This window comes from Rhineura floridana, chromosome 14 (assembly GCF_030035675.1).
Source record: "Rhineura floridana isolate rRhiFlo1 chromosome 14, rRhiFlo1.hap2, whole genome shotgun sequence".
In the NCBI taxonomy this organism is placed as follows: domain Eukaryota; kingdom Metazoa; phylum Chordata; class Lepidosauria; order Squamata; family Rhineuridae; genus Rhineura; species Rhineura floridana.
The window spans coordinates 21770876-21784220 of record NC_084493.1 but is presented as its reverse complement, the minus strand read 5'-3'; the positions used below and the strand labels follow the sequence as shown (position 1 = coordinate 21784220).

The 13345-nt window shown below is 42.8% G+C and overlaps 1 protein-coding gene across 2 annotated transcripts in view; it reads right to left on the bottom strand.

Annotated features, from left to right (window-relative positions):
- The window catches only part of ARIH1 (ariadne RBR E3 ubiquitin protein ligase 1), a 61730-nt gene extending 53906 nt beyond the window's left edge, over positions 1-7824 (bottom strand). The window contains exon 1 of one of the 2 annotated variants that reach the window (XM_061595991.1): positions 7177-7824. In XM_061595991.1, the coding sequence (XP_061451975.1) occupies positions 7177-7566 (390 nt within the window). In that variant the 5' untranslated portion in view covers positions 7567-7824. The remainder of the gene's footprint in view (positions 1-7176) is intronic. The other variant, XM_061595993.1, reaches the window with a different exon arrangement.
- Positions 7825-13345: the final 5521 nt, after the last annotated feature.

Sequence of the window (13345 nt, the reverse complement as noted above, 5' to 3'; positions counted from 1 at the left end):
CAGGGTTTCTCCAACAAATCTAGATATTACATCACACTGGCATGTCCCTTCAAACCCAGCACCAAAAGGCTAGTTTTCCTATTCACCATGAAATGGTAATTTTTGGCATAAGACTAATCTTTTTCGCATCTAGCACTGTCAAAATTGGAAGGCATTTGCTGTCAAAAATGTGAAGAGGTACAATAGTCAACTCTGGACAAAGGCTTAAAGACACATGACAAGAAGTCACAACATATCCCTAGACAGCTTTTTTTTTTCTTTTTTCTTTTACCATGAGGAGGTCCTTTCTAACATTCAGCCTAAATTTCTGTATAACAAGTTGGCCCTACTGTTTCTTATCTTAGCAACAGTAAGCACAAACATCTGATTGGGACCATCCGTAAGACACGAGCTCATGCCTATGAATACTTATCAATCCACTCTCATTCTTCAAATCCACATCTTTTCAGCTTTGTCAATGCAATACACAACTTTTAAACCAATTCTCTTTTCCATCTATTCTTCTTCTGCCAACAACCACTAACACAGTGTCCAACAAGTTTTAACTTCCAGTAAGACATGCCTAAAATATTCTCAGACCAGTCTCTGGAAGTCCAAGGACATGACTAAAGGCGGACTCCAAAGAAAAATGATTTTTAATTCAATTTCTGTCCCATCCCTTTTCAAGAACTTATGGCATGAAATTTATTAGAACAAAAATCAAAGTTAATACATACTAAATAAAAAAATAAATCAGATTTGTGTTACAGTAGGGCCCCACTCATATGGTGGGTCGCATTCCGGACCCCCGCTGAAAAGCGAAAACCACTGAAAAGCGGAACTCACTGAATAGAATGGTGCCCGACGCCCGAAAACCACCGTAAAAGTGGAACAAACGCCATATGAGTGGGGCTTTAGTCTCACTGAGTCCGCCACATTAGCAAAGCGCCGTAAAGCGGGGCCCTACTGTACCTCTACCTTATACAGAAAAGGACAAGGACTCAGACTCTAATAGACCTCTAGGGTAAGGAAGTTCCCACAACTGTTTGGCAGACAAAGGACATCTTTATCTGTAGCTCTGCTGCTTGTACTTGAAGCATTAATGGCATAGTTATTTGCCATCTAATATAAGAAGATGAACTTCACAACTATAGCGCTCATGCAGCACAGGCACATAGAAAGGGGAAAATGGGTTGAAGCAGAGAGATTGAGGGATGCAACAGTTGGTATAATGCTCAAAATAAAAACAATAGCGGCACCAATCATTTGTACATCAGAACTTTCCCTTTTAAGGTGAGAAGTGAGGTAATATAATCCAAGACATTGCTTTCATATCATTCTTTTATAAAGAGAACAGTGGTGGGTAATTGTCCATAACTGTCGCTGTTATGAGGGTGCATGTGCTGCTTTTTTGTTTAGTACTAATTCATTCTTTGCACTTTTCAGCCTTTGCTGATCTCGAGGAAGTCAGTCTTCCTGAAGCTATGCATTTGAACCACATGACCATATCTAGCAAGCTACCTGTCAAGTAAACTGAGTGACTTTGCTGCAGCTGAACTCTCTCTTACACAATGTAAAAAAAAATTAAAGACTGTTTGGTAAGCTGCATTGAGAACCAAGTGCAAATTCTGGTACACAAGATGTTCCCGCACATGCCTTTTGTACCATTGCTTGATGTATTTGGCATACTCAGGATGTACCTACATATAAGGCCTTCTTCTCACAAATAAGCAGTGAAACCTGAGTCTGGGCTGATTGCATGCTGGGGCTCACATCACTGCAAGTTCCTCCACACCAAATAAAAATTCCGTCACACAAAAAGCTAGATGTGAGGTACAAGACATCCAGCTATCTTTCTCGGGTTTGATTGGTTTCTGTGTGAAGTGGTAGACCCAGAGAGTTTTCACTAAGTGTAACACAGATAGTAAGCTTAGATCAAAACTTCATACATACCCCACGCAAAAAAAGGTAATTCTGTTTTTACATCCATATTAATTTTCCTTGGATCTTAAGATGTGTATTTCTCACCTGATGCAATGACTAACCTAAAATGTCTTGGCACATCCCATGAGATTAGTTCCAGAAACAAGATGGAAAATGGACCATTGGTCTCACCTGAAGGGTGATTTTCATAGGAGGTATGCCATCAAACGGGTAATAGCTCCACCTATCGTCCGACGGCAAGAATGATTTCGAAGTCAAGACTAGGGGCGTCAGGCCCCTCACACTCTCCAGTTCATTCGCAGCGAGTCCGAAGAGAGGTGGCGCAAGCCCACTACACCCGAATAGGGTCCAAGGAGAGGGGTACAGACACAACAAAATAAACAAGCAGCAATGCAGCTCAAGAGGCTGTGGGTCACTATTTCTTCCCAGCAGCTGACCTCAGAGCAAGGGTCCACAGCATTCTCCAACCCACGGTCCACAACTATAGCTTCCTGACAGTAACCAAGTAACCTGACATACAATAAAAAATGGGCTCAGTTTGCAGGGCTGCCTATAATAAGAGAGAAAACAAAGATGTTGAGGAGGAAGGAACTTGGGAACTGCTCTAGGAACAAGACCAGATGTTTGCCAACCTTCTTTTCCTTCCTTCTGGAGTAGGCCAGAGAGTGTCCAATGGGATACAGATGTACATACCCACTAGCGTGTGCACACACAACCATCTACAAACACACTGGAGATAGGTATGTAAATACATATTTCTCAATCTGTATATATACACATTTGAAGACCAAGAAGAAAAAAACAGAAACATTATGGGGTAAAAAATTATTATTTTCTCTCATGTAAAGTCCAATATGTAAAAACTCCAATAAGAATGAATAGAGAAAATGTATTAGCTCCTTTATAGGGAGATATTACAATCACATTACAAGCCTGACTACCAGCATAACAATTTTTGTCACATTACTAGCCTTAAAATAAAAAATGGATCAAGTATTTTTATTACAAGAGCTTGTGTGCACTTCCAACCACTAGCAAGAAGCTATTCATAAGATGCTTATGTGTTTATTCCAATTGTTTCTAGAAAAACAAATTAATTTCTGTCTTCATGGTGATATGCTTTGATACCTTAGGCTGCAGCAGCTTGTAGTTTAATCTCATATCAAGAATATACATAATTATGGTTTGAATCGAAATGAGTTACTTTTGCAATTTCATAAATATATCAAGCTGTATGTTAGGTAGTAACTGATAAGTCACAAAGAACACATTTAATGTTCAGTTTACCCTCTTCTCTAACCCCCCCCCAAAAAAAAACTAATGGAAATAATGCTCAATGGCTTCAAATTTCAAGAAATGTTAGGTCTGTGCACTTAACCTTTAAAATACAAGCAAGCAATTAGGGAAATATTAGTTCCCATTTGCACGAGTTTAATAAGGACAAATACCAACACACACTTCTGTCTGACGCTAGCCTTCCATTCTGTACTCTGGTATTATACCCCCAAACAAAAATCTCATGGGTGAAATGGTCAAAGTGCTCTCATCAGAGAAAAGTAGCACAAAACTGCTGTCATGATTTTCAAGGCCATATCAGGACTTTTCAACAGATTACTCATGACTGAATTTGAGGACAATGATGTCTGAATAAGAATTCAGCAAGAAAATTAACTAATGAGCATCATAGCATCCTGCATGATTGCTAAAGTAATATGTAAACATGAACATGTGACATCATATAAGTTAGCTGAAGGATTCCCCTCCTGCTGTTTCTATACTTCTGATGTACTTTTTGCTATTGACCAAGTAACCCCATCACTTTCTGTCAATACAGAGTGATATAAGTCAGTCACACACACACACAAGAACTGCAACCCAGAAAGCATTTATTCTAAACAAATTCCTTTTCCTGGGGAAAGGGAATCTTCATTATATTAATGGGCAGAAGTGGTTATGAAAATAAAAAGCATGCGCTAGACAAAAACATCCAGACTGTGAGGAACAAGAGTTGGAAAGCCTGATCATATAACCCAGGGCTGGGGATCCAGCTGACCAACCACATTTATTTTATTTATTTATTTATTTATTAGATTTATATCCTGCCCTTTCTCCCAGTAGGAGCCCAGGGCAGCACATTTGCTGTCTTGGTAATCTCATGTTCGACCTTGCAAGTCAGGTACAAGGATACCCCATTAAACCCTTCTTAAATACCTCATGCTACAGATCAAGAAAATACAAAATTGAGTCTGGAGATACTTGAGTAGAACTGGAAAAGGAGGACACAATCCATCCACACACCCTGTTAGTCATCCTGCAAAAAACTATCAACCAACTCTGGTAATTTGAAATCAGACTGTAGCTTTTCCTCTTGCCTAAACAAATCTTAAGAGGACTAACAGGCCTTAAAAGTTCCCAAAAACTTCTAATGACAAAAGTACACAGATAGTGTGACGACTTACTTGACATGTACTTTCATATTTTCTAAAATCAGAATCTATAGCAGTCCTCTTGTAAGCACAACTTTGTTATATCATGAAGTCCAAAGGGTATGGGGTGGGGGGAAGGGAAGAACAGATGATGACATAGCAGCTTCAGCCTAAGGGCCAAAGTACACTCTGTCACACATTCTTCCTTCTCACCATCTTAGCAAAAGCCCTTAAAGAAGTTGGGCCTCAGTTTGCTTAATAACTTATAACAACAGCAAACAATTGCAAAACATTTTCAAACAAAATATAACCATAATAAAAAAATAGCAAATATGACAATGCAAGAATTAATACCACACTATAAATATAACACGTAATAATAGTCGAGCCAAAGCACTGCATTTACAGTTTTAGGGCTGGGAGCAGAATGTTCTAGGCCCAACAGGCAAATTGCATTCAGGACTTTTGATGGGGATATAGGAGCAATCTCAGGACACAACAACCCCCTCTGAATTCTAGGATCCCCACCACAGCTGCATGCATACCCCTTCTTAGTAGTTCTGTATAAGGCCAAAACACTGAAATATCTAAATGGAGAAGAATGGTATTAAGAGCCTCTGTAGGTCAGCTGAGCACATTCCTCTCCAAATAAAAGTGCCACTGAGAAAAGAAGTTTTCAAAGTGCTTTATACAGGCCACTGGTTGCCTATCCCCTGCTATGGCAACTAACGTGTGAGACAAAGGAGGGCAACTATTCCTACCAACCAGAAAGAATGTGGTTGGTACTGAAAGGAAGGGCAGGATATAAATCTAATAAATAAATAATAAATGTGGTTGCCAAACCTGAACCTATCCATTAGCCCAAACTAAATTAGAAGCAAAACATAATAATTTCCTTAGTAATTAGGACACACAGTGCTACTGAATTATGTTAATCTGCTTTTAATTTCACTGAATATTGGAAGCTCTTTTTCACACACCCAATCAGTCCAATGCTATTTTGCAGGAATCAAGTATAACTTTTCAGTACAGCCTCAATATGTATATGGAGAACTTATGCCCGTTCCCAGATGTTGCTGGACTATAATTCCCATCATTCCTGATCATTGGCCATGCTGGCTGGGGTTGATGGGAGTTGCAATCCAACAACATCTGAGGACCCGAAGGTTGGAAAAGGCTGTTCATACTACTGTATTGATAAACAGCTATTTACTAAATATGACTGTTACAGCTGTAAAATCATGGTACAGATTATGCAGAGAATACTACTGCACATCTACCTTAATAGTTATTTTCTGTGCTGAAGAGGGGCTCATTTCCCTAGGCAACTTTGTAAGTCATCTTAGGGACCAAAAGGCATGGTTAAAACACGCAGATACAAACCAGGCACGTGGGATTTCTCTAGTCCTGTTGGAAGAACCAGTGATCTTCAAGAATGCAACATGTAAGCACACTATAGCCCATATATCCAACATGAATGAATGGTTAGAGCTAAAGATTTAAACAATCTACCTTTATCACCAATATAGGGAAAAGTAATTCTGCAAAGTTCATAAATATCAACATACAATTTATTGTGTAGAAAGTAGAAGCTTAATATACACAACCCTAAATACTGTAATGACATCTCCACGCACCCCTACTCATTCCACGGTGGCCAAAAGCACCATATCAGACAGATAAGACCCCCCTGATAGTTGGAAGGTTCATCACGCTTCAAACAGACTTGGAAAACTTTAGGATATGCATCCTACTCAGAATATACCATTGAAATGGATGTACCCAAGTTAGCCATGTGCATTAATTCCAGTGGATCAATTCTATATATGACTAACACTAAATACAACCCACAGTCTCTGAGAAAGTTCCATTATTTGTAGCACCTTCCCACAGTGCACCATGAACAAGCAGGTATGGACTAAAAGTTCTCTGAAACTGTTTGGTTCTCAAGGACACAATAGCAACTGCAAACGCCAGACCCACACCACTTCATACACACACATTCTTGAACCGTGCCCTTTTATTTTATCATACTAAGCAGCTGCACACCACAATCCAGAAGGCACACTCCATTACTGCAGAGGATTATGGAGGCTCCATTCTCAGGCCTGGGTACAATCCCCAAGTTCACACCCCAGAAGGCTTTACCAACATTGCAGGGGATTATGGGGACACACTTTATTGTCTCATGACAGATAATAGCCATCTTACACGTCTATGGTGACTTATCACCAAATACTGCTGTTGTTAACCATCACTACTTAATTCGTACACATTTAAGTTGCACAGAGGATTGTCACAAGGTATACAGTCCTTGCATTTCATGGCCATTAGTCTCCACTATAATACAAGGGTGTGTGTTTACCCATCTCTCTCAGCCAATTGAGAATAACGCTTCGTGCATCTGATGAAGGAAACTCTAATCCACAAAAGCGTATGCCTTTTGGTTTTTTTCACAAAACTCTGCTGCTTTATTGCAAAAGACGCCTGGCTCCTCTCGACCAACTAACACAAATAATAGCTGAAAAAGGGGGCACAGAAGAGGAAAAAGACGACAAACAGCCTCCCAAGCAGCCCAGTGCTTGTGCCAAGCACTTGGATAGGCGTGGCTGGACTAGGCCGCGGCTGATTCTCCCGTTCCTCCCCAGCCCGCATTCCTCCACAGCAGCGCCCACCCCCTTCCTCCCCACTCTCTCCCTAGTCCGAGCTTGCTCTAGCCGCGGCCACCCACCTCCTCCACCACCTCCACCACCCGCCGCGTGCAAGCCAAGCCAGCCCTCGAGCCGAGCAGACCAGGGAAGGCAAGACACGGCTGGCGCGCGCGCACCTGGATGACCTCGTTGACCTCTCGGATGCACTCCACCATGTGCTGCAGGATCTGCTCGGCCGTCAAGACCTCGTAGCGGTAATCCTCTTCCTGCTCGTGGCCCAGCCCGCCGCCGGGGCCCGGCCCGCCTAGGCCGCTGCCGCCCAGGCCTCCTCCGCCTCCTCCGCCGGGCCCCAGGCCTCCCGTCTCGCCGCACAGCAGCCCGTCGCGCTCGCCGCCCACGCCCAGCCCGGGCTCCACCAGCTCCACCTCGCCCAGGTCCAGGTTGTCGTCGTCGGGCTCGTCGTCGTCTTCATCGTCGGGCTCGTCCTCGTCCTCCTCGGCGCCGCTGTCCTCGCTGCACTCCTCGTCCTCGTCGAACTCGTAGTTGTAGCCTTCGTCAGAGTCCATGGCGGCAGGAACGGGAGAGAGGCGGCGGGAGCGGAGCGGGGCCGGCCCCACCGGGGGGGGGCTCGAAGGCTCTGGCCTGGCCGCCTCCCTTTGGCGGACCGATCACAAACACCCGCCGCTGCTGCTGCTTCTCCTCACAGGCGCCGCTGAGCCAACAAAGGGACGCGTCCGGCCCGCTCCGTCACCTCGACGCACGCACGCACCTAGCGATGGGACGCAACCCCACGTCGCGTGACGTCACTGACGTCATGGGGTAGAGGGGCGTGGAGAAAGAGGCATCCAAGTCCCTCCCCTTTTTAGGACGGAGCCCTCTCTTTTCTTAAAAAGAAGATAGACTTGTTGTCTTGTGAAGTCGTCCATCTTGAGTGTGGCCTTATATACACAGAAACTGTCTATGTACGGCGGCTATCTCTCCTGAGTGCATCCGTTCGTTCTCTTCCTCTCCCCTCAGAAAGGGAGTGGTTGGGTGTCTCCATCTTGGGTGTGGCAAACCTCTGTGGGGTTTTATTTATTTATTAAATTTATTTTCCGCCTTTCCTCTCAGCATGTTGTTATTATTATTAGCATGCTGAATGCTGGCAGCTCTTCCCCAGTTTATGATAAAGAGTTTGGTAGATGCAAACGTTGCGTATGTGTTTCTCCCAGTCACAGGCAACTGGACTTACTTGACATACAACTTGTCCCGCGTTGTACTATTTACATCTAGCCAGTTGGGCCCACGGTCTTTATTTTTCTTGACACTCGTGAGTGACGAAGTGGACTCTAGTCGGCAAGTGCTTGTGTCCTTATGAATTTGTTAAGTTTTTCAAGTACCGCAAGACTCTTAACAACAACTCAAGTGCTTGTCTGTTTCAGCAATAAAATAAAAAGAGCCTTGTGGGACCATCAAACACTATGAAGCAGAAGTTCCCATACTTTTTCCTCCCATGGACCAAAATTGCTGAGCGTCTTGGCAGATAATTTAATGATTTTTCTGCCAGTTGTAACCATTATAACGCGCGGTGCTAAATATCTTCAATTGTGTTTTTATTGCTTATATTGTGTTTCATTGTATTACAATTTGAATTCCACAGAATTCAGATTGTAAGTGTTCTTCACAGACATACTACGGACTGCCTGAATGAAGCTGTAAAAATAGACTGGGGAGGGCATTCCATCAGCAGGGCTGTTAAGAGATTTTAAAATTTCTTGCAAGACTGCATGAAGCAGAACATTCAGAATCATTGGGCTTTCTGATTGAGTTCATGTGATTCCATTGCCCCAGCCAATTGCTAACTACTATTAAATGATCCTTGCTTTTGAATAAACAAAACAAGCCCCAATACAGGTCAAGAAGCATGAATGAAGAACAAGGGAAAGGAACAAGGGCATGTTTTATGAAGTGTGTGTCGTATGGCTTGACAGCAGTTAATGTAAATCTCATCCATACTTATGTTTAATCTGTAATGTAGCCCCTTGTGTCTCTATTAATTCACCCTTGTCCACATGACGTTTGCCTCCAATCACTGCTTTCCCACAATCCCTTAATCTGGATTTTCTCAGACCTGGTATACTCCAAAAAGGAGAGAAAGAGTGATTACAAGAGCTATGGAGGGAGCCCGATTGCTTTGACCCACTGTCTCCCATGTGGGTGGTTCTAACTCCACCTTCTTCCATGACTCCTGCTTCTGTTGGGTTTCCATTGGCTCCCCTTCCCTTTTTCCCTTTGTTACCTGAATCAAAACATAATGAGATGGGGACAAAGCAGTGTGTGATGGTGACCTCTGTGCTGGAAGGGGAGAAAGGAGGAAGGGGGAGCTTGAAAACAAACCCCTCACTTTGTGGACTCAGGGAAGGAGGGGGGAGCACAGGCAGGCAAACAGCAAAAGAGCAAAATAAACAAGGCACACCTACAATAAGGATGGGGGGAAAGTTTAATCAGTGTATGAAGGATCATATTTGGACTACTGGGGACAATATGGAATAAGGAAAAGGTGGATTTTTAGCCATTTCACATGATAGTATCGATGAGCCCTTTAAAAAGCAACGCTGAAGCAGAAGTCCACTGAGAAACTGATGGCCTGGAAATCTCTGGCCTGGAAGTACTGCTGTCATATCCTTGCTGTGTGGGGGGTGGCTTTTGCTATTCATTAGTGTGGTGTAGTGGTTAAGGTGTTGGACTACGACCTGGGAGACCAGGTCTGCCTTCAAGTCGATTCCAACCTATGGCAACCCTATGAATAGGGTTTTCATGAGGCTGAGAGGCAGTGACTGGCCCAAGCTCACCCAATGAGCTTCATGGCTGTGAGGATTCGAACCCTGGTCAAAGGTGTGTTATTCCAGAACTGTTGTCAATGATGGATTTCATGTTTTTGGTAGCAGCCATTGCAAGTCTATACTGTTTACATATGAAATAAAGTTCTACCATATTGCATACAAACTCTGTGGTGTCTCAGTACCTTTCAAAACTGTTAGATCATGCATTATTATTATTATTATTACTATTATTATTATCATCATTATTATTATGGAAATAGCAATGTTCCATATGTTATTATACCACAGAGATGTCAAAGTCCTGCAGCGCTTTCCATTTTTGTGCAATTAACAGTATAGCTACAGCTGACAAAAATAGTTATATTTTTGCCTTGCCTTGATATCCCAAGTTTACATCCTTAAAGATGCATAGTAAAGATACTTGAACTGAATAGGGTCTTTAATTATATTAAAATTTCCTAATATGCCTTCGACCAAAAATCCTACACAAAAAAGCATTCCCACCAAAGGTGGAAGTAGATACCTTTATGGCCACAGCATCTCCAACAATCTGGGCTGGGTCATGGGTGAGACAGGACAACTAAACCAAGGTCATGTACACTTCTGGATGAACTTGATAGTGTTTTCTCAGGTGAGACAGATCTCACTGATTTATTACTCCATATCAAATCTTCCTGTGTTTTATTATCAATTTCCCATCTCATGTCTGATTCTCAGGAAGACTTAAGGCCTTCCAATGGCTTGAAGCTTCCAAGAACACACCATAGATCTCTGATTCTCTGTTCAGTAATAAAGTTTCAAATCTAATGAGAGATTTAGATTATGTGCCTTAGTGCCATAATTGGGTAGGAAGTGGTACAATTGATATAGATGTAGCCAACCAAACACTAAATTGCCTATGTTTGTTCTTAGGAAACTGGGTTGCTGTTTTGATAAAAGTCACATAACTTATAACATCCTTTTTCCTCCTAGGCAGGCAGACTCTTTTTAGGGATCCATCTGTCCCTGGGTGGTAACCTAATATCAGTGGAGATATTTTTTTCCTGCCATGTTTTCCATACCTGGAAAGTACTGAATGTAAATGGGTTTTTTTTTCAGCCAGGAAAGTTGTGATTGGATAAAATGTCAGTATATGCAGTGGGAGGTGACTTAACATAGGCTGCAGACACCAACACACTAGTTGCTTCAAAAGCAGCTGGACTGTTTTCTCTGGCTGTGTTTTCAAACAACTCTGCCCATGGCTGGACACATCTCCCTTCTCCACTGCTGATTAGGGTCACCTACAGTAAAGCATGGGATCAATCACTATGTCTGCCTGAGTCTACAGTTTTCATTGGACACATCGGGAGTGGCAATGGGGTTGATGAGCAATCATGTCTGAAGTCTGAGTGAAGCTGGCTTCAAGGAAAAATGTGCTCGAGGTGCAACTTCCAAGGTTTTGGATTTAAAGTATTGGAGTTGGAGCCAGCACAGCCGCAAGTCTGTCTCTACCCTCTTTATTTATTTATTATTTATTTATTAGATTTGTTAGTCGCCCATCTGGCTGCTTGTCCAGCCACTCTGGGCGACGTACAGAATAAAAACATACAAATACATTAAAACATTAAAATCTCAACAGTAATAATAAACCTACCCTACAGTTTCTTCCGATTGTATCAGCTGCTTATCTGTTTACAAAAGCATAAAATATAGTTGTCGAAGCTGAAATACCTTGGAGTATAAACTAATGTCTAGATTTATTTATTTGTTTGTTTCATTTATAGACCGCCCATAGCGAGTGGCTCTCTGGGCGGTGTACAAAAAGGTTAAAATACAAAATATCAACGATAAAATCAGACAACAAACAATAAACACAAGCAGCAACAAAAGAAAAAAAAGAAAAAAAATTTAAATTATAACATAAACGCTTAAAATGCCTGGGAGCATAGCCATCACTTAACCTGGCGCCGAAAAGACAGAAGCGTAGGCGCCAGGCGTACTTCTTCGGGGAGGCTGTTCCACAGTTCGGGGGCCACTACAGAAAAGGCCCTAGATGTCCCTCTGTTGCCTGCGTTGTCAGGTACCTCTTATAGACCTATCCTCTGCAAAGTCACACACAACCCATTGGGAGAGTGGCCTCGTAGTTAGACTCAGAAAATCCAAATTCACAACCCCATCAGCTCACTGGAAGACCCTGGGCCAGTCACTATCTATTAGCATAGCCTACCTTATTGTGAGGATAAAATGGGAGTGTTACTGGACTACAAGTCCCATCGCTGGCCCATTGCTGGCTGGGCTGATGGGAGTTCGAATCCAACAACACAGTATACTAATCATGCCGTGGTACTATGCACACAGACCCTTATGCAGATGTTGTTCTCTATGCAAGGACATCAAGTATACTGAAGAGGTATTTGCCTTATACCAAATCATACTACTTCCTCATTTAGCTTAGCATTGGCTTCTCTCTCTCTCTCTCTCTCTCTCTCTCTCTCTGAGAGAGAGAGAGCACACAAGAAAAAGTATCTTAAAAGTAGAAAACTAGCATATTAGGGAGATGAAATATAGACCTCCCTGATATGCTAGTGGTCTTGTTACTGAGATCCATGTGTGTTTTCATTTGATTTTAGACTAATTTAAATCTTTCCCCCTTTTTTTTCCCTCAAGAGGAATTTAGGTCTCCTAGGGAGGCGTCTCCTCGCAGGGATAGAAACAGGTTTTCTTCCCAGATGCATTCTAGGTATAGACATAGGTGTTGGAGACACTCTCATTCTTGCTCTCTCCATAGCCCAGGGGTGCCTCAGGTCCTGGAGCTGTCATCACTCACTTCTTTCACTTTCTTGACAATTGCCGGTATTCTCCTAGACCTTATCACAGGTCAGTGAAAAAGAGATGGGAAAGGAGCATCCCTCTTCCCCAAGAAAAGCCTCTTTATCTTGGCCCCACAAGTAAAAATTAGTTCCCCATTTCCTTCTACTTCAGGTTGTCCAGGGGAGAGGAGGAATTCTAAATATGTGGGGGAAAGTCCTCTATCTCTTCGATATTTCTCTTAAACTCTCCAGCTCAAGAACCTCCCCTCAGAGTTAGAGCAGGGGTGAGGAGCCTGTCGCTCTCCAGATGTTTGACTCCCAACTTCCATCAGTCCCAAGCCGCTTGACCTGTGGTCTGGGATGATGGGAGCTATAGTCCAAAATCATCTGGAAAGCCACAGGATTAGAGAATTCAGATAGGGAGAACAGTGAACTCTCAGAAGGTGAAAAAGCTTTCTTAGGCTTCTGATGAGAGCAGTGAAGATGCTCAGTTTCTCTCGGATGAGGACCAATCATCTACCATAACCAAGCTGGCTGAACCTTCTGGTACTGCCTCAGCCTTTCCTTCCCCCTTTCCTTCAACAACAATTTCCTGAAAGAAATTGAGTTAAACATTCAGAGACTAAATCAAACCATCATGTTTGTGACAAATTTTACCATCTCCCAGATGATGTGGTACAAAACTTGTCCATACCCAAAGTAGATGCCCCAGTTGCACCCCCCCCACAGTACTC